The sequence below is a fragment of the Mobula birostris genome, chromosome 18, assembly GCF_030028105.1.
Source record: "Mobula birostris isolate sMobBir1 chromosome 18, sMobBir1.hap1, whole genome shotgun sequence".
Classification (NCBI taxonomy): Eukaryota; Metazoa; Chordata; class Chondrichthyes; order Myliobatiformes; family Myliobatidae; genus Mobula; species Mobula birostris.
In genome coordinates this window covers 37,621,675-37,647,855 of record NC_092387.1, presented here as the reverse complement: position 1 = coordinate 37,647,855, position 26,181 = coordinate 37,621,675, and the positions used below count along the sequence as shown (strand labels likewise).

At 38.8% G+C, this 26,181-nt stretch overlaps 1 protein-coding gene and 1 long non-coding RNA gene across 6 annotated transcripts in view; one reads left to right on the top strand and one right to left on the bottom strand.

The window, feature by feature from the left end:
• The window catches only part of LOC140212062 (uncharacterized), a 112,950-nt gene that overhangs the window by 38,348 nt on the left and 48,421 nt on the right, over positions 1-26,181 (top strand). Inside the window, exons 3-4 of one of the 3 annotated variants that reach the window (XR_011889635.1) lie at positions 6,556-6,704; positions 19,269-19,377. The exons of 1 other annotated variant lie outside the window; for it this stretch is intronic. This is a non-coding gene — a long non-coding RNA (uncharacterized lncRNA). The remainder of the gene's footprint in view (positions 1-6,555; positions 6,705-19,268; positions 19,378-26,181) is intronic. One more of the 3 variants, XR_011889634.1, reaches the window with a different exon arrangement.
• LOC140212061 (paladin-like) overlaps positions 444-26,181 on the bottom strand; it is a 288,234-nt gene continuing 262,496 nt past the window's right edge. For all 3 annotated transcript variants that reach the window (XM_072282528.1, XM_072282526.1, XM_072282527.1), the window contains one exon: positions 444-3,936. In XM_072282528.1, coding sequence (XP_072138629.1) covers positions 3,787-3,936 — 150 coding nt within the window. In that variant the 3' untranslated portion in view covers positions 444-3,786. The remainder of the gene's footprint in view (positions 3,937-26,181) is intronic.

Genomic DNA, 26,181 nt, shown 5'->3' with positions numbered 1-26,181 from the left:
ACCTTTCACCTTCTAGCTAGTCCTCCTTCCCCTCCCCCACCTTTTTATTCTGCCATCTTCCCCCTTCCTTCCTAGTCCTGAAGAAGGGTCTTGGCCCGAAACATTGACTGCTGATTCAATTCCATGGATGTTGTCTGACCTGTTGAGTTCCTCCAGTATTTTTAAGAGACTCTTTGCCTCAACATTAACAGCATTAAAATCCTATGAAATAATATTAAACCATAAATGTATTTTTCTTTTTATCTTTACTTGAAAATTAGCATTTGCAGATTTGTTTCTAACTTGGCAAAGGAATGACAAAGAAATATCTATAAAACACAAAAATATCAGTCCTTCCATATATGCTGTAAAATTTGATTTTAATTTGTGCTTTCAAGATATGAATTGAGAGAAATTGGCAGTCATTAAAAAGCACTTTATAAATCAAATAAATTACACATAACTTTTTGGTGTATTGAATTTATTTTTTGATTGTTAAGTGAGCACACCACACTAAAATACACATGGCACTGTGTTGTATTTGGCAGCATGGATTTACCTGACAAGATAAGTTATCAAATAATAACACCATTATACACAATGAGCTGCACATAAAACCTAATACAAGTTAATTATATTTCACTTTTCTTTGTGCTTCCAAACTAACAACTCTGTGAGTTAAGAGGTACAAAGCTTAAACAAGTCTAAGATATTTTCATTAAATTCATTTTTGTGTTGATTGTTTAATGAGGGTAGCTTTAGCTATATACAGCTGAGGTAAAAACAAAAATCTGCATTTAAAACTTCCTTTCATGACTTTTGAAGTACAACCAATATTTAAAGAGCAGTGTTTATTCAAAGAAGAAATGCAATAGCTAGTTTGAACATGGCATGGACCCACAAAATGTGATAAGATTATCAGTTTTAGTAACGTCTGAGTTGGGACATTCAATGAATCCCTTTGCCTCCTTGAAATAGAAACTTTTTCATCACCAAAAGTATGTGAGATTTCAACTTAATAGGCATGCAAAAAACTATCATCATTGCCACTGCATGCCTCCTCTATTGCATTCGTTAGTCCATCTGGATTATATACTCAAGGCCCTTGATTTGAAACTTTTACCCACAACCTTCCAACACTTTGACAGACTGTAATTCAAAAAACTTGAATTATAATATTCAAGCCCTATGTCTGACTACTACTTCTGGATACCATAACTGGAACTGAATGTAAAAAACACGTTTTCCGTTTTTCCTTGTAACCTGCACTCATAAGTAGAATAAAATGTGATGGTTCTTTTTTAAAATGCGTTGTCCTTAATGTGAGCTGCCTCTGTAGCTTCTAGATTTGAACTGTTTACTGGATCTCCAATTTTAAGTATTTATAGGAATAAAATAATTAAAATAACAAATATTTGATTCTCACCAGTGCATAACAACACGTAAGATTGTTATTGACCGACTCCGGTAAGTTGCGAAACATGAGTGTCTGTCATTAAGTGGATGATATTGGAAGAATTGTAATTGTATTAATACAAAAGTCCTATAATGTAAAAAATATTTTGCTCTATTCTTTATTTTAAATAATTAATCCACAATTAAAACAAAATTGTTAATACTGAAATATGTAACATAATTTATTATTTTGTAACCAAGGATAATGTAATGAACAAAAATGATCTGTTTGCAGTGATCTGGCTAACATATTTGTTGCTCTTCAAACATTGTATCAAACTTTTGACGAATTACATATGATTGGAAACAGCTTCAATAATAAAAAAACACAAACAACCCGATTTACAAAACCAGCAGCACACTCACTTGGAAACAGCACTGAAGCTTGGAATGACTCACCAACTGGTGAAAATGTGGCAGTTGTTGCCTCTAACATAAAAGGTGAATGAGCATAAGGAGAAGAGAAGAAATACAAGTGTAAGGTGTCATATGCTAATTTGGGAGCCAATGTACATGAGGAGTCTGGGTGACAAACTCTACATTGTGCAATAGCCCACTGTCAAGTTCAACAAAAAGGGTGCAGCAAGCATTTCTTGGTTCTTTAATGTGCATTTTATGTATTCCTTCCTTCGCTCCCATACATCTGCTTCCCATTCCCAGCCGTCTCTGTGCTTCTGCATAAAATCCAACTAAACAAATTGCCTGTGGCAAAATTCAGAACTGATCCTCAGCAGCTGGAAAGCAAGGTATGTTATTATTTGGCAGAACTAAAACCTCTGCAGTGATTGCTACATATGCATAAAAATCATGGTTCCACAATCATTAATAATCCTTTCATTACTATTGAAAAGCATACAGTGTTTCAAGTAGCAACAACTGTTGAGTTGGAAAAGGCAGCCAAACTCTTGCAAAATATGGTAACACAGAACTCTTAAAATCAATGTTAAGAATAAATTGCTGAGACTATTTTAGATACTGGACTTGACAATTATTATGATTTTAAATTGCACTGGAAGTGAATTTCTGGTTTAATGTTATTTTTTGCTAAATTGAAAAGCAGTATCTTCTGCTTTTGGTTTGATAGAGTAGTTGAAAGAACAATAAAGATAAATTATACTAATATAGCAGGTAGATTCTGTTGTTTCGGAAGCGAAGGTGGTTATGGGGAAGAAAGATGTAAGTTTCAACGCATCCGCTACCATTAAGGTTATTCATGACAACATGTTTTAAATACATAAATTTTCTAAGTTTAGAAAAATAATCACAGTATTTACAATTTTATTTCAATATCAAAAGTATACTTATCATTTGATTAAGCCTCAAAAGGATACTCGAATGACCACCTCTTATTTTTAAATGAGCCTTGTTATAGATCCAATGTAGGTTTTTGAACTATTATAATTTTTAAAAAATGCAATTGTTGAAAAGATTTTGATTATGTTATACATTTAGCAAAAGCACAATTATATCCTTATTTAAAATCTATGTAGAAAAAAAAACATTGATTTTGTTAACTCTCCTGCATTCAGCAACACTGGCATAAAACTGTACAAAACCAACCTGGTGTTCAAAAGAGTACTAGAGAGGAAAATAATGCATCTGGAATCTAGGCGTTAAAGTTAACAAATGCATATCATTTCAGTTGTGTCTTATGCTAAATGAATGTAACATATCCAGTGGAAGTTAATATACCACATTTGGAATTGAACATCACATTCAGTATCTGAAAATCCAAGCGACAATATACAAGTGTGGTATGACATCTTATAAATTTAACATAGTTTACAATATCATGCATTGCAATCATGAAAAATTAAGGATGCACGGATATGTCAGTGATAAACATTGAAAAAGTGAACGATGGATTCTACTTACAGAATTTGCTGTTTTCCTATTCAGTGATCTTTAATTAATATATCCCATAGTTACAATGAACATGATGTTTAATACTTTAACCCTAGATCTATTTAGGTTGCAAACTAATTTGTAGTATTATTCTCTTCTGTGAAGGCCAACAATTAAATAACCTTAGATATTAATGGAATTACTTAAATCCTGTTGTTTATTTTGGTTGAAGGGTTCTCTTACAAGCTACAAATATCTTGAGGACCTAATTTTTATACTTTTATCATACATTATCAATGTTGGCTCTTTGCTATGTTAGTTTCAAAATTAATCATACTGTACTGCTCTCCACAGCCCTGTCATTTTGATTGGAAGTTTTATCCACTTGCCACTTTTCTCAGCGCTATTTGGCAAGGATAAATCAGGCAGTTCTAAAAACTTGGACAAGTAAATGTGTACAACCATTGACTAATCAGTAAGATAGCTGGTAAATTCCAAGTCCAGAAATTAAATAAACTCTCCTCGGAATGGAAGTGTACTCGTACTCTGTTGCAACCAGCGGCAGCATAGTTGAGACAGTGGTGTGTTTTCAGGCTCTTCAAATTCAAGGAATCCCAAGCGATTCAGGATCTCATAAACACCTGCTTTTGCAGCAACCTTAAAAATAAAATATACAAAGATGGTTTAACTGGGACAAAATTCAAGGGATTTTTTGACATTGCCTAGTTATCAGTATGTTAAAATACCAGTGCTAACTGGAAATATCAAATGTCAGGACCTTTGCAAATTATTTTTTGTACTCTAACATGATTTAAATAGAATTACTTCTTGTCAATGTTGAATAAATCTTTGGATAAATAATGTAATTTCTAATTATAATCACAAAATGCTGGTGGTGGTCTAATGACATCAGTTATACATAAAATGATAGCCCACAAAGAAGCATCGCTGAACCCACAGAAAATTACAGTATATGGATGCTGTTCCTGCAAATATCATTCATATTAGAGCATATAAGATCTTAAAGGTTCTCCACAAGATGAGAAGATGAATGTACAAAGAATCTGGTAAACTCTAAAACAATGGTTCTTAACCTGGGGTCTGTAATCTTGGCTGAGAAAAAAATTTGCATCTTTATTTTCATTAACTTCTAAATAAAATTTAGCTTTTCTTTCAACTATGAATATAGGCAACAAACCACAGTATTATTAGCAGATATTTTCATATTACGTTACAGTTGTTAGAAATATCTCAAAATATTGCTCATATCTACTTTGAAATTATTAGACCTGCTGCAAAGTAACAACAGCCTTCACACTGATATGCCTTTAAAAATAAAATGTAATTCTAACTCGCCTGTATTTTAAACGTAAAGACTTGTTATTTAATGTGTTAGTACAGAAGCACATATATTACAATATCAGAAATGCTTTATAACTGTATTTCAATATAGTTTATTTTGTAATCCCATGTATTTTATTTTATATATTTAAATTACATTATTCTGAGAAGGGGTCCCTAGACTTCAGCAGACTGCCAAAGGAGTCCATGACTTAAAAAATTTTTAAGAACCCCTGCTCTAGAACTAGGGGTCACTTTAAAAATAAAGGGTCATCTATTTAAAGCAGAGATGAAATAAAAACTTCTAGTGTTTGGAACACTCTTCCTCAAAGAGTGAAGAGACTTTGAACATTTGATTAAAGAGGATCAAAAGTCATTGATGGATAGACAGGTATGTACAGTTGAGCTTGCATGCAGATGAGCTGTGATCTTGACTGGTGCAGCAATGTTGAGGGGTTGAGTAGCCTAATTCTGCTCCTAATTATATTTGTATGTTTAAAGACTATTAACAACAAAGGTAAATTTAATTTACCTGACAATATACTAGTTGAAAACTAATTAAAATGACTGTTTTGTTGAAAATGAGGCCAAAGCTAATTTTGAAACTGATTTGATTGACCCATTGGCTAAAACAATGCTGGTATGGTAAATATCAATTTGTGCAACTTCTAAATAAGTGGCAATATAGTCATTGCTATTTGGAAACCATCAAAACTCATTATTTCAAAAAATTATCAGATTTATAGCAGGTAGCTAGAAGGCAAGGATTGTATAATGCTTATACATTCTAAAAGTCACAGCATTTGTGGCTTCCACTATTCCCATTAAAAATATCAAAAATCAAGAGAATATGACTGCATTACAACAGGGCTGCTCTAGGTCTGGAGATGGGGCAAATCAGTATTGAAGAGGAATTGCTTGTCAATAATTTTAGTTGACCTGAAGCAATGTTGATTAAATTACTACCCACCAGCATACAAATCTTGCTTACTCTGCTTAATACCAAAGATAAATTTCAGCCTAAACCAAAATCTAAAATAGAGATAATGCTATAAGTAATCAGCAGGTCATCAGCATCTATGGAGAGTAAAACAGAACAAATGTTTTCAAATCAGTGACCATTATTAACAGGCCATTCAGCCCCTTGACAACTTTGTCATTCAATACAATCACACATGACCTTTTACCTCTGCATCACTTTCCTGTACTGATAGTATATATTAATATTAAATAATCCATCGATCTCTGTCCAGAATGTGTACACCAAATGAGCTTCCACAACCTTTCTGGGTAAAGATGCATTGCCCTCTGGGTATTTTGGTTTACCCCTTCTCAAATATGTCCATCTCTATACACTGAATTCTAAGTGTAGCCTCACCGGATTCTTGATTGGCTAAACTCACATCATCACCAATTTGTTCAAAGCCTCGGAATAATTTCTAATGTACTATTTGACTTTCTAATTTCCTTCTGGAGCTGCATATTCACTTTAAGTGATCCCTGTACGAGGTACTCGGATTCCTCTGAACACCAATACATTTTAATCTCTCATCATTTATAAAATGACTGCTTTTTAAATTTTTCTTTAATCAAGGTAGAAATCTTTTTTCCATATTGTATTCTATTTCCCATGTCCTTGCCCATTCAGTTAGCCAATCCCTATTACCTTAAAGTTTTGGCATCCTTCTCATAACTCTCAATGCCATATCTTTGTGTCATCACCAGACTTGGATATACCACAATTTATCTCCTCATTCAAATTATGATTATAACAATTGAGGCCCCTGATGCATTCCTTTTGGCATTTCACCAGTCATGAATGCGAGAGATCAAGAAAACTCCCACGTGGATTGATGTAATTAGACTGTTGAAGGCCTTGAGGCAAATTATGCCTTCTGGCCAATAGGGGAGACTAATATATTTGTGTCATTGCAGCTGGGGAAAGATATGGAGGAAAGATCATCGTGTGCCTGAGAGCTGCCATCCAAGAAGGCTAGGTTGTAGCAACAGGAGGAAGTGGTTTTAATGGCTCTCCACATTGCATCCTGGCTTCTTTCTTTGGTAATGGGCTCTCTAGGCTACTGGTAAGTGCCAAGGATCAGCTGGTGTTCTCTGAGTAAGGGGTGCTTTTATATTTTAAAGGTTACTTTGTGCTCAAAACTGCACTTCAGGCAGATATTGTGTTTAATTGTTTAAATATGGACACATGATATTTTGTTCAGAAATTAACAGTATAACAATAGTCCTGAGTAATGGTGTGATGACTGAAATGGTTCATTTCCTAACGGGTATGAGTAAAAAAAAATGGCCTTTTAAAAATTGTCTTTCCCATACATAACATTTCCAAGAGCTCTCTGGTCTCTTGTCCGTGGCCCTTTGGAAGACAGGGATTCATCCACAGGGTCATTCAGTGCAAGGCAGCCACTTGGTCAGAAAAGCATGCACTGCCCAGCTTCTTGCCAATCTGTTGGGGAACGCCGTCCCTTTGGGAGATAGACTCTCAGTATCTTGAAGAAATGGTGTACTCCCAACAGTGAATTCAGCCAATCATCAGTGGACCTGCCCAATAGATTTTCACATTCAAATTGAGAATGTATTAAGTGTCTGGAGCTTAATAAATTGAATTATATAGAAATACAGTCAGTTGGCTAGAGTGGATTGAGTGAAAAAGATTGGAAGATAGCAGATGAACAACTGGAGATGTTTAAGAAAATATACGTAAAGTTTAATAAAGATATCAGTCATTTACTGAACACTTCGGATTCAGTGACCATAATTCTATTAGATTGAAGCTAGTTATGGAGAAGGATATGACCAGGTTAAGGTCCTAAACCTGAGCACAGCATATTTTGGGACTATTAGGTAAGATCTTGCTGTGATTGAATGGGCAAGACTGCAGGAAAAGGGTGTCAGCCAAGTGGGAAGCCTGTAAAAGTATGATGTCAAGATTTCATGGTCTGATTGTTTCTGTTAAGATGAAGGGGTAGGCTGGCAGGTTTTGGGAACCCTGGTTGACGAGATATTGAGGCTTTGCCTGAGAGGAAGGCATAGACTGTACACAAGTAAATGGAAATCTCTTAGTGGCTATAAGAAGTGTGGAAATGCACTTAAGAAAAAAATTAGGAAGGCAAAAAGAGGATATGCACAAGATCCAGCAAGCAAAATGGGACAAATTGCCAAGACGTTATATATTAAGAGTCAAAGGGTAGCAAAGAAGAGAACAGGTCCCTTAAATATCAGCATGACCATCTGTGTGTGGAATCACAGGAAATGGGTGAGATTTTAAATTAAGATTTCTTTTCAGTTTTTACTGTGGAGAAAATGATGGAGGCTAAGGAAATGGGAGAAATGAATAGTGTAGTCTTGGACCATGTACAAATTAGCAAAGAGGTAGTGGAGGCATTTAAGTGCATTAAGGTGGATAAATCTCCAAATTATGAACTTATGCATTCTTAGACCTTGTGGGAAGTTAGAGAAGTAATTGCAGAAGCATTTGCAGAGAACTTTGCTTAATTTCAGACCTCAGGTCAGGTTCTGCAAGGAGTGAAGAATGTGGTTAATATGCTGCCCTGCCATTGTTTCAAAAGAGTAGCATAAACAAGCAGGAAACTACAGGCCAGTGAGTTTGACATTGGTGGTAGTTAAATTGCTGGGGGGTGGGGGAGGAATACTGAGGGACATATTCCACCAATATTTTGAAAGGCAGGGTCTGATTCAGAACAGTCAGCACAGCTATGGGAAGTCATGTTTGACAAATCTCTTGGAGTTCTTCAAGGAGGTAACCAAGAGGGTAGATTAGTTCTCAATCTTTTTTATGCCATGGACCACTACTATTAACTGAGGGGTCTGTGGACTCCAGGTAGGGAACCCCTGCAGTAGATAAAGGTAGGGCAGTGTGTGTTGTGTATCTGGACTTTAGCAAGGCCTTTAAAAATGTCCCTCATGACAGACTAGTCAGGAAGGTGAGATCCACCAGAGATGGTAGTTTGGATTCATAGCTGGCTCTGTGGTAGGAAGCAGAGGGTAATAGCTGATGGCTGTTTCTCAGGCTAGAAGCCTCTGTCTGATGGTATGTCACTGAGGTTTGTGCTGGGAACTTTGTTCCTAATTTTTATAAATGATTTTGATATGAATATACAAGGCATGGTTTCTAAGTTGGCAGTTGATACAAAAATAGGTGGTTTTGTTGATAGTGTGGAAGGCATGAAAAATTACAGGGAGATCTTAATCAGCTAGGTATGATGTTTGGCAAGTGTATTTCAACCCAGATAAATGTGAATTATTGCATTTTGGGAGATCAAACTAAGCTAAGATGTACAGTGAATGGTAGGGCTCAAGGAATGTTATGGAACAGAATACAAATGCTGTAAGTGATGTCACAGGTTGATAGGGTGATGAAGAAGACACTTAGCTATTTGCTCACTGAGTGTAGAAGTTGGGAGGTTATTTTGCAGCTTTATAAGACATTGGTGAGGCCACACTTGGAGTATTGTGTAAAGTTTTGGTCACCCTGTTGGAGGAAAGATGCTATTAAACTAGAAGGAATGCTGAAAAGATTTACCAGGATGTTACCTGGACTTTCCAAGGGCCTGAGTTACAAGCAGAGTCACTAGGACTTTATTCCTTGGAATGTAGGAGATTGAGGGGTCATCTTAAAGAGGCATAGGCAGGATGAAAGCATATAGCCTTTTTCGCAGGGAGGGGATGTTAAAAGAAATGCACAGATTTAAGATCAGAGTGGGGATTTGAAAGGGACATCAGACGCAGCATAATCAGAATCATGTTCATCACCGTCTTATATGATGCGGCATTTTTTGAGGCAGCAGCAGTAGAGTGTAATGACACAAAATTGCTATTTATTATTCCTTTTTGTAGTATTGTTTATTTTGTAATGAGGTAGTGTTCGTGGACCAATCAGAGATCTGATGGCAGAGGGGAAGAAGCTGTTCCTGAATCATTGATTGTGGGTCTTTAGGCTCCTGTATCTCCTCCCTAACAATAGTAAAGAGAAGAGGGCATACCCTATATGCTGAGGGCCCTTAATATGGATGCCACCTTCATGAGGCAGCACCATCTGGAAGATGTCCTTGATGGTCGAGAGGATTGTGCCCATGATGGAGCTGACTGAGTCTACGATCCTCTGCAGCCTCGTGTGATCTTGTGCACTGGAGGCTTATGCTGTGATGCTGTCCAACAAACACCTACAGACATTTGATGACATTCCATATCTCCCCAAACCCCTAATGAAACAGAGTCACTAGAATGCCTCTCATGCAAAGGATGGAGCAGATTTGGAATGAACTGCCAGAAATAATGGTTGAGGTGGCACATTAGCAACTTCAAAAGCCACCTAGATCAACATGGATAGGAAAAAGTATGGAGCCCATGGGCCAAACTCAGATGGAACTAGTTTGCTGAACAACACAGTTGGCATGGATGAATTGGGCAGAAGGGCCTATTTTCATAGTATATGACTGTGTGGAGGTGGAGTTGGAAACAGAGTCTGGTGAGATGGGGGCAAACGAAGAAAAAATGAAAGGCTGATGGAGTTGTGTGTGTGTGGGGGGTGGTGGGAGGGGTTGGAAGAGTGTGAAAGTTGTTGACAGCTGCTGGACAGAGATAAGCAGGAACACAAAGAACAACCAGTGCTGCAATCTGATACATAAAGGAAATGATCATGGGAACCAAGAGGTGACAAAACCAGACTGGGTGGTTGGGGGTGGGGGTAGTCTGTGGTAGTGAGTGCATTGAATTGAGAGGGGTATGGGGATGAACAGTGGAGTGGGTTGGGGAATGATATCTGCTGATTTTTTTTCCCCAGTAGTTTGTTTGTTACTCCAGATTTTAGCATGTGAATTCTCTTGTGTCTCCTAAAAACAGACAGACCTTCTTAGAGTTTATAACAGGGAATGTTGGTTGATGAAACCGAGAAATTGATAATAGGGAAATAAGGAAATGGCAGAGACTTGTTATCAAATATTTTGTGCCAGTCTTCGTTTTGGGAGATACTAAAGCTAATAATAATTGAAAAATCTGTGAACAAGTTAGAATTTTTGCCCTAGGGATAATATTTTAAGCTAAATTAATAAAAGTAGGTCCTGACTGATTGCCTGGTTGTGATGGCTTGCATTCTTGAATTTTACAAGATGCTACTGCAGAAAGCAAAAATACATTGATATCTTCCAAAATTCCTAAATATGGAAAGATCCTCATTTAAGGAAAATGGTAAGGAAACTCAAGAAACTATACGTCAGTTAGTCTAAAACTGGTCTTTGGGAATTTGCTGGAATCCATTATAAACTAATGAGGAACAGAGGGACTTTGATGTGCAAGTACAAAGATCCCTCAAGGTGGTATCTCAGGTTAGATAGGAAAGAACTCATATGGAGTGCTAGCCTTCATTAGATGATGTGTAGACTCTAAGAGCAGTAATGTTATGATAAAAGCGTTCTAAAACATTTGTGAAGCAACACCTAAAATATTATGTGTAGCTTTGGTGTTTCTTTGGCATAGAAAGAGTGTAATTGCTTTGGAGAGTAAGTGCAGAGATTCACCATAACGTAACACAACAAACAATCTGCTGGAAGAACTCAGTGACTGAGTTGTAACTGTGAGAGTGTGATAGATATTCACTTCTTGTCTCATGTTTGCTAATCTTGGCTTTCTAAACCCAACAGCTGCCACTTGTGAGAACGGACAGTTGTAAGTGAACTTCTAACTAATAGTTTGTTTAGCTTCTGGTTGAAAATGAAAATGGTCAACAGTAATCAGATTGAAGTTAAAAAAAACAGCTTTGAAAACACGCTCTGTTTGTAACATAGATGCTCAGTCTGTAGTATTCCTCTGCAGCTGCTTTATTATCGCACAAAGATGTAATATAAAACAATAGGTTGTTTAATTTGGCTTGTTTCAAACTGACAAGTTGCCTCTAAGTTGCTTAGTTCAAAGGACTTTGCAGACCAGGTGGATAATATAATTCAGTATATCAATAACTGATTTATTATTTTTTGGAATTTTATGTACTCAAAGAAGTTGGCTTCACAGCGCTAATTATGAACTGTGACCGTTAAGCTTAGGTCTTTGTCTCCAAGATTCTTTTAGACTATTTGTGTTAAAAAGGAAATTCAAGGAAATATCCATAAGACCATAAGACAAAGGAGCAGAAGTCGGCCATTCAGCCCATCGAGTCTGCTTCGCCATTTTATCATGAGCTGATCCATTCTCCCATTTAGCCCCACTCCCCTGCCTTCTCACCATAACCTTTGATGCTCTGGCTACTCAGATACCTATCAATCTCTGCCTTAAATACACCCAATGACTTAGCCTCCACTGCCGCCCATGGCAACAAATTCCATAGATTCACCACCCTCTGGCTAAAAGAATTTCTTCGCAACTCTGTTCTGAATAGGCGCCCTTCAATCCTTAAGTCATGCCCTCTCGTACTAGACTCCCCCATCATGGGAAACAACTTTGCCACATCCACTCTGTCCATGCCTTACATCATTCGAAATGTTTCTTTGAGGTCTCTCCTCATTCTTCTAAACTCCAAGGAATACAGTCCAAGAGTGGACAAATGTTCCTCATATGTTAACCCTCTCATTCCTGGAATCATTCTAGTGAATCTTCTCTGTACCCTGTCCAACGTCAGCACATCCTTTCTTAAATAAGGAGACCAAAACTGCTCGCAGTACTCCAAGTGAGGCCTCACCAGCGCCTTATAGAGCCTCAACATCACATCCCTGCTCCTGTACTCTATTCCTCTAGAAATGAATGCCAACATTGCATTCGCCTTCTTCACCACCGACTCAACCTGGAGGTTAACCTTAAGTGTATCCTGCACGAGGACTCCCAAGTACCGTTGCATCTCAGAACTTTGAATTCTCTCCCCATTTAAATAATAGTCTGCCCGTTTATTTCTTCTGCCAAAGTGTATAACCATACACTTTCCAACATCGGACTTCATTTGCCACTTCTCTGCCCATTCTCCCAATCTATCCAAGTCTCTCTGCAGACTCTCTGTTTCCTCAGCACTACCGGCCCCTCCACCTACCTTCGTATCGTCAGCAAACTTAGCCACAAAGCCATCTATTCCATAATCTAAATCGTTGATGTACAATGTGAAAAGAAGCGGCCCCAACACTGATCCCTGCGGAACACCACTGGTAATCGGCAGCCAACCAGAATAGGATCCCTTTATTCCCACTCTCTGTTTCCTGCCAATCAGCCAACTCTCTATCCACGTATGTATCTTTCCCGTAATTCCATGGGCTCTTATCTTGTTAAGTAGCCTCATGTGTGGCACCTTGTCAAAGGCCTTCTGAAAATCCAAATATACAACATCCACTGCATCTCCCTTGTCTAGCCTACTGGTAATTTCCTCAAAAAATTCTAATAGGTTTGTCAGGCAGGATTTTCCTTTAAGGAAACCGTGCTGAGTTCTGCCTATCTTGTCATATGCCTCCAGGTACTCCGTAACCTCATCCTTGACAATCGGCTCCAACAACTTCCCAACCACCGATGTCAAGCTAACAGGTCTATAATTTCCTTCTTGCTTCCTTGCCCCCTTCTTAAATAGCGGAGTGACATTTGCAATCTTCCAGATCTCTGGAACCATGCCAGAATCTATCGACTTTTGAAAGATCATCGCTAATGCCTCTGTAATCTCCACAGCTACTTCCTTCAGAACATGGGGGTGCATTCCACCTGGTCCGGGAGATTTATCTACCTTTAGGCTATTCAGCTTCCTGAGTACTTCCTCTGTCGTAATTGTGACTGCGCACACTTCTCTTCCCTGCCACCCTTGAGTGTCCAGTATACTGCTGATGTCTTCCTCAGTGAAGACTGATGCAAAATACTCGTTCAGTTCCTCTGCCATCTCCTTATCTCCCATTACAATTTCTCCAGCATCATTTTCTATTGGTCCTATATCTACTCTCACCTGTCTTTTACTCTTTATATACTTGAAAAAGCTTTTAGTATCCTCTTCGATATTATTTGCTAGCTTCCTTTCATAGTTAATCTTTTGTCTCTTAACGACCTTCTTGGTTTCCTTTTGTAGGCTTTTAAAAACTTCCCAATCCTCTGTCTTCCCACTAATTTTTGCTTCCTTGTATGCCCTCTCCTTTGCTTAACTTTGGCTTTGACTTCTCTTGTCAGCCATGGTTGCATCCTTTTCCCATTCGAAAATTTCTTCTTTTTTAGAATATACCTGTCTTGCACCTTCCTCACTTCTCGTATAAACTCCAGCCACTGCTGCTCTGCCGTCCTTCCCGCCAGTATTCCTTTCCAGTCAACTTTGGCTAGTTCCTCTCTTATGCCACTGTAAGTTCCTTTACTCCACTGAAATACCGAAACGTCAGATTTCGGCTTCTCTTTTTCAAATTTCACAGTGAACTCAATCATGTTATGATCACTGCCTCCTAAGGGTTCCTTCACCTCAATCTGTCTAATCACCTCCAGTTCATTACACAATACCCAATCCAGTACAGCTGAGTGGGCTCAACAACAAGCTGTTCTAAAAGCCATTCTACAAATCCTCTCTCTTGAGATCCAGTGCTGACCTGATTTTCCCAATTCACTCGCATGTGATTCACCCAAGTGGTGGAAAAGGGTATAAATGTAGAGTACAGTTCAGGCTTATTAGGAATGGGGTAAGGAACATCAAGAAACATGGAAGAAACATATCTATTTCTGCAACAGATGATTCATTCGTCTGCATCTTTGATATGTCTTTTTAATTTGTAGGAATTGTGCCTGTTTTGGAAATCCTTTGTCCTTTATGCTTTGTATTTTAGAAATTGCTTTGTTTTAGAAATGGTTTTTAATTTGGGAAACATTTAAGATAAAAAAATTCTGTGAGCTTTAAATGTGTTTTAAGAATGCTATTTGGATTTAAACAGGAATCACTGAAAATAAATGACCTGTGTTTTGATCTACTTTGTTAGCTGGAAATATCTTTTATTAGTAGGCAGAGGGGACCCACCTCTCAAATAGTGGGTATTGGCAGCTACACTTGCTGTGGAGAATAAACAGGGAAGTGAATTAGTCTTTGAAGATTGGGTAGTTACAGTATAATCTCCCTGTAGTGAGAGTACTTGTGGCTATTTACATCTGATAACGGTTAAGGTCTTGGTCTGTATTTGAAACTTCGTGGTCGGCAAACCCAATACTATCACGAGGAAAGGAATTATTGGTGTTTTGGGCTGAAATCCAGCATCAGGATATCTAATTCCTCTCCTTTTGTAGATGCTCCTTGACCCGCTGAGTTCATCCAGCAGATTGTTGCTACAGATTTCAACATCCGTAGTCTCTTGTGTCTTTGACAAAGTGTTCCTTTAGGTAGTTGGGATTGTCCCAATTATGAGGAGAGTGGATAGGCTGGGCTTGTTTTCATTAAACTGGAGCAGGCTGGAGTGGGGAGGGGGGGAAGTCTGATAAAATTATGTGGAGCATAGTTAGTAGTAAATTTTCCCCATAGTAGAAATTTATTTAACTAAAGAGCATTATTTTAAGCAACACACATAAAAATTGCTAGGGAATGCAGCAGGCCAGGCAGCATCTATAGGAAGAGGTACAATCCACATTTCGGACCCAGGCCCTTCGTCAGCATTTTAAGATAAGAAACAACAAGCAGGATAGACAAAGAAGAATTGGTTGATGTTGTGTACTTGGATTTTCATAAGGCCTTTAGAGCAAAAATTAGTGAGAAGTTAGAGGATTGGGAAGTTTTAAAATACCAACAGAAGGCAGCTAAACCGAAAGTCACAATGAGGCCACACTCAGGTTGGAGGAGCAACACCTTGTATTCCATCTGGGTGCCCGTCAACCTGATGGCATGAACATCGATTTCTCAAATTTCTGGTATTGCACCCTCCACCCCCACCCCCTTCACCATACACAGCCTGTGAAGGTGATTTGAGGCACATCATTATCTAGATGAGCAATCTTGAATTGCCATGGCATAGAATGCTTTGGGTCAAATGGCTCGCTCTATGCTGTAAGAGTCTGTAAGTAGCAGCAAGATAATCAGTAACATGTGAAACTTAACTTAAGCAGAGTAAATTTATTTCAATCAAAGAGAACTAATGCTTGGATAAATGCGAACCATTAAATGGAAATGTAGGATTTAAAAGTAGGGATGAAAAAAATATTGGTCTACTGCTTTCTCAATATCTATCATATGTTTAATTTTGACAGTTTCCAAATCTGTTTCTGGCAACATTCTATATCCACCAGTTGTCTCCCAAAATCACTATTAATCATGCTAATGATGTATTAAATTATTAAACATTACAACTGCTTTCAGCATTTTATTTGTTGGAGGCAATTTTCTTCCAGATTCAATTGAGAATATGAGAATTATCTCTGAATTAAAATTTGCAGGGTTTGTAGGTTAGCTGGGAGAGCAGCAAAAAATCCTAAAAAAAAACACTCAGAAAATTCCGGGATCAGTTCAGTGTATCTGGTCCTGCACACAGATACATTTACACAAAGAAAAGCATGTGGGCATATGCTGTTGACTGCATTCTCCCTCACCCATCCATCTCTTAACCCTTCCCTCTAAGTCGCTTGGCTGTTCTCTCTCTTAACCTTTCTTTTTCTGTTGTTGTTCAGAAGCTTGTGCAGAATCCATTGATTCTACAAGGACCCTGCCATCTCTTTCTTATAATTGTGGTATGCATACAGTATATTCCTTCCAAAGACTCCTCGGTAGCTAGAAGACTGTTAGTTGTCAATTGGTGTGACTCTTTAAGGGAGACTTTTGGAGACTACTGGAGATCAAAGCTGTGAACAAATTGGTACTAAAATAGGAAATTTGAACCCTAACACCCACTGTTTCTAAAACATAACATTACATGAGGGAGCTCTTGAACACTGTTTTGGAATAGGCACTAATAAATTCAAGTATTTTAAGAGCTTCTTTAAAACGCCACTAAGGAATTGTTAATAGTGTCTCAACACTAGGAAAATACTGCAGACAGATTTCCAGGCTGATCTATTTAAATACTAGATACTTTGTACCTAGCCACTTGAGTAATGTGGTCACTGGGTCATTCGGTCTGGCTTATTGGGCTGTCGCTAAACAATTTTTTATTTTTGTTTCAAGTACTATTTCTCTGGTTGAAGATTGAGAGGCACAGGGATAAGGTTTCAGGTAACCTGATCCCATCCATCTGCCAGCACTATTCAGAATCAGGCACTGAATAGCAGATATACAGTGACTGGGTTGCCCCATCACCTATTGGAAAGAGTTTTTCTATTTCTCCACAGACCATGCAATTGTAAATTGGTGTCAGGAGTTATAAACACTAAACTACAGCATCTATGTTGCAGCTTTCTTTATTGTGATGAAAGGTTATCACTGATTAAAATCCATGGATTAAAACAATTAGATCAATTAGAAAATACTTAACTTACAATATATTTTCTCTGCTTTTCTGCACTTACTTTATCTTTGGAAGATTGCCAAGAGGCAGGCGTTAAACAAGCTAACATCTTTTTCACATCAGCCAACCTTACTGAACTAGTTATTGAATCTCAGTAAAAAAAACACCAACTTTGGCTGAAAGCCCAAAAACAATCAGTTCAGTCAAATACCTTGAGAATAATCTTAGAAAATTTATATTCCTAGCACTATCCTTTGCCTCTAACAACTGTCTGTATGGGATCTAAGTGAGCATCAATCGAGAATCTCTGACTTCCCAAATGAATGTACAACTTATCATTTAAGATGGGCAATCATGTGGGGCAGGCCTGACATGCTCTACATACATATATTCATAAAAGTATGTTCAGCTTCTACATTTAATTATGCTTATGCTTATTTCTATAGTATTATTTAAATGGGAATGGGGTCATATATTGGAGGGAAATGAGAAATTGCTATGTTCTCTCTTTCACTAAAAATGGCTCCCCCCCCCCGCACGTGTATACGTGTGTGTGTGTGTATGTATGTATGTGTGTATATATATATATATATATATATATATATATATACATACACACACATACAGCAGGATATGCTTCATGATAAACTCATTGTGGTACTCGATTGTAATATTCTTATCTTACTCTTGTTCTACTGACCTGGAACATCTAATGATTAAGTGCCAATTGCTCTTCTTACTGAGAGAGTTCTTCACCGTGATCCTGGCCGTAGTTTATGTCAAGGGCAGATATCAAGCCAGGACTCGATGTATTGTGTTCTATGCTTAATAAACAAACAGTCTACCCTGACATCTTTCACATCCTTGCTGGGGACCTTAATCAGGCTAGCTCTGCCAACTACCATTAGCACATTACCTGCAGCACCAGAGGACCCAACATACTTGACCACTACCATCAAGAACTACCGTTCCATTGCTCTACCACATTTCAGGAAATCTGGTCATCAGGCTGTCTTCCTTTTTCATGCATATAGGAGGAAACTAAAGAGCAAGGCACCAGAGGTAAGGACGACAAAGAGGTGGTCACGAGAGGCAGAGGAGCAACTATGGGACTGCTTTGAGTTCTTGGACTGGGCCATGTTCAAAGACTCATCAGAATACCTGAATGAATTTCCACTGTCTTACAGTTGATAAGGACACATTTAGCTTTGGAATTTATTTTCTTAAACCTCTCCATTATTTCTACCTTTCGTCATTCCTTAAGATTAACTTTAAAAACCACCCTTTTAGTGTATTCCGGTGCCATATTTTGTTACTTCTTCTGTGAAATTTAGATGTGTCGCCTAAAGACTGTCTCCAACAAAGAGTTTACTACCCCTTCATATTCAGTGGCATTTTCGTTGCTGAATCGCCATGACAAAATCCTGGGTGTAGATGTTGGTCATAAATATTGTAGTAGCAAGACTTTGGAAATCCTGTGGAAAGTGACTTACTTTCTGCTCCAGCATAGCTTTTCCATGCTGTACAGGAGACTATGGAATACTCTCCTCTTCCTTAGATGACTCTACTCCAATAGTGCTCATCATCTAGCCCACATAATTTTTATCCCATCCACACCCAAATATTCCCTTTCCCCACTACAAACTCATGTACAAATGAACTGGTATTACATGCCAACTCTTCTGATGGCACTGGCGATGCCTTACTGGCAGCAAACAAATCTACTAACTACTCTATTAATCACACTTTTTCTGGACAACGACCACTGCAATCAATAGCCTGTAACTTCCCTTTCAGGGTTGTGCTTTTAAACTGCCTGTACGACCTGGTGTTCTTGCAGAGTGAACTGGGGTCTTGAAGGTGCAGTAAGGTTGTGGCGTGACTGGTACCGGCTGAATTGAGGCGGTAGGGCCAGGGCCCAAGAGCGGGGAACAAGCTGATGTTTGACCGATTTAAGGATTGGGCCAGACTGAAAAGGTCGGTGTGTTAGGGCTGGAGGTGAAAGGCGGGCCTCTGTTCAGTTCGCTGCTCTGCAAGGTTTACTCATCTCTGCGCTGAACCGAGGCTATGGCCTGCAACTTACAAGCTCCAAGACCAGCTGCAGAGATGAACTGGCATTATGCCTGTGAACTTACTTTCATGAACTTTAGTTCCGAATGTTACTTGTTTACTTCTTATTGTTTGCACAATTTGTTCTTTTTTCACAAATTGTGTGTTTTGGTCCTATTTTAATGGGTTCAATTGTTTTATTTTGATTTGCAGCTGTCTGTAAGAAAATAAATCTCAAGATTGTTTATGATACGCATACCTTGGTAATAAATGTACTGAGAACTTTGACAAGGACACCGGGTGCAGAAGTATGCCAGAGCCTGTAAGTTCTCTAAGTCATAACTTGAAAATGTATTAATGTTTCAGGAGCATGGAACCCTCTACCATATTCTAGTGTGAAGTACTTTCACTGCACAGACTGCGGCAGTTATTAGTGGTAGCTCACTCTCAATACTTAAGAGTGGTTGGGAAATGGGCAATTGGTGCTGGTGTTAGGAAATTCCCAACCACTTTTCACATAAATGAATAAAAAAACACATTTACTATATTAAGAAAAACAACAGGAATTCTGCAGATGCTGGAAATTCAAGCAACACACATCAAAGTTGCTGGTGAACGCAGCAGGCCAGGCAGCATCCGTAGGAAGAGGTGCAGTCGACGTTTCAGGCCGAGACCCTTCGTCAGGACTAACTGAAGGAAGAGTGAGTAATCCCTTACTCACTCTTCCTTCAGTTAGTCATGACGAAGGGTCTCGGCCTGAAACGTCGACTGCACCTCTTCCTACGGATGCTGCCTGGCTTGCTGCGTTCACCAGCAACTTTGATGTGTGTTACTATATTAAGAACACTCCTTTTATAAATGGTGCTCCTTTATATTTGATGCAAAAAGATGGTAATTTCTCAAAGCTGCTCCCACTCTGCCAATCCATTTTATATAGAAGAGCAGTGGATACTCTTTTTATGCATTTGGACAGGATTCCCAAATTACCTAGGCATAGCTGGAATGGGACTGATGTCTTTTTACAACTCAGTATCCAACTGGACACTACAAGGCTGAAATTGTCCATAATGAAGTATGAAAGAAAGTCTGTATTTTTCCCCTGTGGAGTTAAATTCTTTGTTTTGCATGGCACAACATGTGATTTTCTAACATAAGTTCATCAATGTGGTTACAAATGAATGTTGTGATCTGCATCTCATTAATAGTAATGCCAACCACATTATATTTAGTGAATAACAGAATCCAGAATTGGCCTGCCCACAAAGGCAAAGGATGGTTCGTATTCTGCTTGGAGGTCGGTGACCAGTGGTGTTCCGCAGGGATCTGTTCTGGGACCCCTCCTCTTTGTGATTTTTATAAATGACCTAGATGAGGAAGTAGAAGAGTGGGTTAGTAAGTTTGTTGATGACACAAAAGTTGGGGGTGCTGTGGATAGTCTGGAAAGTTGTCAGAGGTTACAGCGGGACATCAGTGGGATGCAGAACTGGGCTGAGAAGTGGCAGATGGAGTTCAACCCAAATAAATGTGAAAGTGGTTCATTTCGGTAGGTAAAATTTGAAGACAGAATATAATATTAATGGTAAGGCTCTTGGCAGTGTGGAAGATCAGAGAGATCTTGGGGTCTGTGTCCACAGAACACTCAAAGCTGCTGCGCAGGTTGACAGTGTTTTTAAGAAGGCATATGGTGTGTTTGCCTGCATCAGCCATGGGTCTGAGTTCAAGAGCCATGAGGTAATGTTACAGCTATATGGGACCTTAGTTGGACTCCACTTGGAGTACTGTGTTCGGTTCCGGTTACCTCACTACAAGAAGGATGTGGATACTATACACAGAGTGGAGAGGAGATTTACAAAGATGTTGCCTGGATTGGAGAGCATGCCTTATGAGAATAGGTTGAGTGACCTTGGCCTTTTCTCCTTGGAGCGATGGAGAATGAGAGGTGACCTGATAGAGGTGTATAAGATGATGAGAGGCATTGATCGTGTGGATAGCCAGAGGCTTTTTTTCAGGGCTGAAGTAGCTAACATGAGGATGTATAGTTTTAAGGTGCTTGGAAGTAGGTACAAGGAGGATGTCAGAGGTAAATTTTTCAGACAGAGAGTGGTGGGTGTGTGGAATGCACTGCCAGCGATTGTGGTAGAGGTGGATGCAATAGGGTCTTTTAAGAGACTCTTAGATAGGTACGTGGAGCTTTGTAAAAAAAAGAGAGGTATACAGTAGAAAAATTCTAAGCAGTTTCTAGAGTAGATTACATGGTCGGCACAACCTTGTGGGCCAAATGGCCTGTAATGTGCTGTAGATTTCTGTTTCTGTGTAACACTTTCAGGCTTGTAAGAAATAATCCTTATTCTAAATTTTATTTACAAATACAGTGCCTTGAAAAAGTATTCGGCCCCAAACCCTTTCTTCACATAAATAATTATTACAACCAGGGATTTTGATCAATTCAATTGAGATTTTTTATGCGTGAATAACATGCTCTTTTTTTGACAGTAGAACCCAAAAAAAAACAAGGAAAACTGTAAAGCATGAAAAATTAAAAATACAAAAACAGAAATGTTAGCATTTCAGGAATATTCATCTCCCTTTGCTCAGTACTTAGTTAAACCACCTCCCGCAACTATCACAGCCAGTAGTGTTTTTCAGATAAATCTCTATTAGCTTTGCACAACATGATGGAGCAAGGTTTGCCCATTGTTCCTTGCAGAATTGCTCAAGCTGTGCCAGACTGGTTGGGGAGCAGTGGCGGACAACAATCCTAAAGTTTTGCCAGAGATGTTCGATTGGATTAAGGTCAGGACTCTGACTGGGCCACTCAAGGACATGAATTTTCTTCATTTGAAGCCATTTTTGAACTGCCATTTCATTTTAGTTTTTGAAGTTTTAGCTTTTCATGCTTTACAATTTCCCCTTTTTTTTGGGCTCTTCTGTGAAAAAAGCAAGTTATATGGACTTTATTAATATTGCCCTCTATGAGAGTTTGCTGTGTGCATATCAGCTGTCATATGTCTCACATTACAAAGTCTACAATTCAGAAATGTAGATTTGAAATATGAAGAGGATTATATAAGTGTTCCTTCTTTGTAATCAAGGAAAGCATAATTGCTAATTTGGCCCCATTGTAATCAACATTTAATCGAATGATGATATGATATTTACAGCATATGTAAATATTCGAGTAAATACTGGTCAGGTTTCTGAAAGTGTTCACTGGATTTATTGGATCAGTACTGTGGATCTTTTGTGCTTGCATGAGGGAACACCAGTAGTTTGTGATCATTTCTTTTGCTGGCTGGGATGAAGCAGGTTAATGTAAATTTCTACTACTTTTGGCTCTGAGTGTCATTGTAAAGCATTTGTATAGCAATTACCCCTCAGCACTATGTAAGGTAGATCTGAATCCATTGTCTTATTATGTTATGTAACCCCAAGACATGTCCTCCAATGCAGACACATGTTCATTTTTCTACTGGATTTCTAACTGAGGATGCCAATTTGTGAATGTTCTATATTCCAAGATCATAGTAGCTATTAAATATCTCTGAACTGGGTGAATTTATTTTTCCGGCAAGGACAAGATACCTTTTTTGTGCCAGAAGTTCGAATATAAACTGTTGTTGAAAAGCTGATTTTCAATGCCTTGGCTTGTTTTAAATTGCCACCAGCTGTTATTGAAGATTTAACCAGCAATTCAGTAGCCAGATTTTCTTACCTAAAATATCTTTAAACAGTGATTCAAACTGCTAACCAATTGTGCCAACTCAAATAATCAGTAAACTAGCAAAACTAACCATTGTTACTTATGATTTAAACATAGCTCTTCACCAGATAGTCCATCAATTATCAAGTTCCACATTGTCTAAATAATTCATAGCTCACTACAGATATCCTGTTATGTTTTGTAACTCTAAAAACATAAAACTACTGTAATCGAAATAAAAACATGGGAGAGGCGGGGATACCTCATGTACTTTGTTTTTACTTAAAGTGAGGCATGCACATAATGACGTGGTGGTGGGATGACGTATGTATGCCATTCAAATACTTTGACATATAACCCGTAATAAATTATTTAAACAACAAAGTATGCTCAATCAAACAATATGTTTTAAATATTACTCAAATATTACTGAAATATTACATACACTACGCTCTTCCCTGCTTGGCTATAAACTCCAACTCAATTTACGATACTTGTCGACTATATAATACAACTACTATATAGGCATCCACAGCATAGTAAATCTTAAATTGTTTCATTTAGTCCAAAAGATTTAATTGCTGTGGAGAATATCTTTCTATTGTTGGATAATGTCTTTCCTGATAAATGGGGTCACGGTGCCTGGCAGGAGATTTGAGGCTGTGAAACACTCTCAGGTTCTGGGGCCTCCTCCATAGTGGTTGTAGGAGTTGACTCTGGGACTGTAAGAAGTGGTTTTGGACAGTTCTGGCACATTTCTTCTCCAACAATTGACTCTGTTCTCTTCTACTGACCAATGTGTCATCTCCAGATGATATCACACACAATCTCCACTGGGTTGGAGAGTAGTCCTGTTCTGTCTTTAATTTTCAGCGTACCCCTTTTTGATCACCTCTGTAGTCCCTCGACAGGACTGCTTGACCAGGAGTGAAACATCGAACCTCCTTGTTTGAGGAGCCTTCAATTTGTCTTAACCATTGAGACTGAGTTTAAGGATATCCAAGTGCGAACGCAAGGGACAACCCAGGAACAGCATAGCTGGTGAGTTGTTGGTTGTGGAGTGTGCTGCATTGTGATATGCAAGGAGAAAATTGGCAAGCTTCTGATTCAGAGTCAATGTAGTATGTTCTGCTGACAATCCTCACAGTGTGTTCTTTAGACCCTAGACAAACCTTTCCACCAAGCTATTTGCAGTGCAGATGTAATACGTCTTACTCCATTCATTTTCAGGAATGACTGTAACTGTTCTGCATTATCATTGACTAAGTGTTCTAGAACCAGTCCTTGAGGAGGGGCTTCTCAACACATCAACAGGCTATAGTGGAGGCTTTTGGGAACACTTCTGGCCACTTTATAGTTGCATCCACTAATACCAAGAAATTTGTGCCCATGAATGGGCCAACAGATTCTCAGCCAGGGAAATGCAGGCCATTCCCAGGGATGGAGAAGTGCTGCTCTTGGCATCTTCTGGACATGTTGGAATCCTGAACAGTGCATGGTGAGCTACTCGATCTGCTGATCTATCCCAGGCCACCAGACAAAGCTTCAAGCCAATTCTTTCATTTTGACTATGCCTAGATGACTGGCATGTACTGTAGCTCTTCCAACGCTTTAGCTCTCAGCTTTAAAGGTACAACAATTCTCAATCTCCACATAAGGCAACCTCCATCAAGAGCAAATTCATCCTGGTGCTGGTAAAAATGGAGGATCTGGGATTTCTGCTGCACATTCCAACCATTCTGGGTGGCAATCTACCCATGAGACAGTGTGGGGTCTTTTCTGGTTTCCCTTTGGATCATCTCTGCCATAAAGGGAGACTTTCGATATGCATTAGGGAAAATATGTCTACAGGTGTGTACTACTTTTGTAATTTTTTCAGGTATTTCTTTCTCCAAGGGAAAATGAGACAATCCATCTGCAATTCCATGATTATTTGTCCTCTTGAATTCAATCTTGTAATTGTGTCCTTCAAAAAAAGAGCCCATCTCTGCGTTTGTGTGGCTGCTGTTAGTGGAACACCCTTCTGTGGATTGAAAATGACACTACTGTTTGATGAACAGTAATAAAATTCTCTCCCATTCAAGTACTGGTTGAAATGTTTTACACTCAAACCAGATTCAAGACCTCTCTGTCGGTCTGTGCATATTTTTTCTCTGTGGCAGTAAGGGAACATGATGGGAATGTCACCATTTCTTTTACCTCCTTGAAAGTCAACTCACACTGCCTTGTCCATTGCCATTTCTTCCCAATCTGTAGTAATGAGTTTAAGGGATGGAGCACAATAACCAGGTCAGACAGGAACAAATCCTTAAAAGGACCTCAACTGTGAAATGTCTTGTGGCATTGGGACATCCACCTCTGCTTGAATTTTCTCCGAACACATGTACTTCTTTGCTTCAATAGTGTGACCACAGTAAGTGATGTTTGGTTTAAAGAGTCAAAATTTGTTGCATCCTGCTGTGAGCCAATAATGTTCTATTCTTTTCAACACTGCCTTGAGATTTTGGAGATATTCCTTGTCATCCTTTCCGGTAACAATAGTGTCATCCAGGTAACACTGAGTGCCTGGACAGTCTTGCAGCACCTGGTCTGTAGCTTTCTGCCAGAATGCAGGTGCAGATACTACTCCAAAATATTACAATGATAAAGCCCTTTGTGAGTATGGTGAGAAACACTTTGGATTCTTCTTCCTTCTATATCTATAGGGAGGCCTCAGCTAAGTCCACTTTGCTTAAATGTTTTTCTCCAGAAAGGTTTGCAATATTCTCTAGCCTGGGCAGAGGGTATTGATCTACTTTCAATATTGAGTTGATGGTAACCTTCAAATCTCCAGAGCTTGACAGACCCATTCTTCTTGGCTGCTGGGACTACTGTGTTGCCCATAGGCTCCACTCAACCTTGGAAAGAATTCCCTCTGCTTCCATGCGATCTTGCTCACTGGCTACTTTATCACTGATGATATAAAGAACCAGATGAACTTTGCAAAACTCAGGTGTGGCATTTTGATTTAACACTATTTAACCTTGATTTGTCTGAGTTTTCCCATGCCACCCTTGAATATTGCTGTGACATCATCCAGTTTGTTCATTTGTTATGTGCCATGTTTTATGACGTTGGTGATCATGATCTTTCCATGACCGTGACTGTTCTTGGCAAATTTTTCTACAGAAGTGGTTTGCCATTGCCTTCTTGTAGGCAGTGTCTTTACTAGACAGGTGACCCCAGCTATTATCAATACTCTTCAGAGATTGTCTGCCTGGTGTCAGTGGTCACATCACTGCATATAAGACCATCCACCCTCCAGCTCCCATGACTTCACATTACCCTGAATGGGAACTAAGCAGGTGCTACACCTTGCCCAACGGTGACCTGAAGGCTAGTAAAAGAAAGAAGCGCCTTACACATCCTTTAGTGGAGATGTATCTC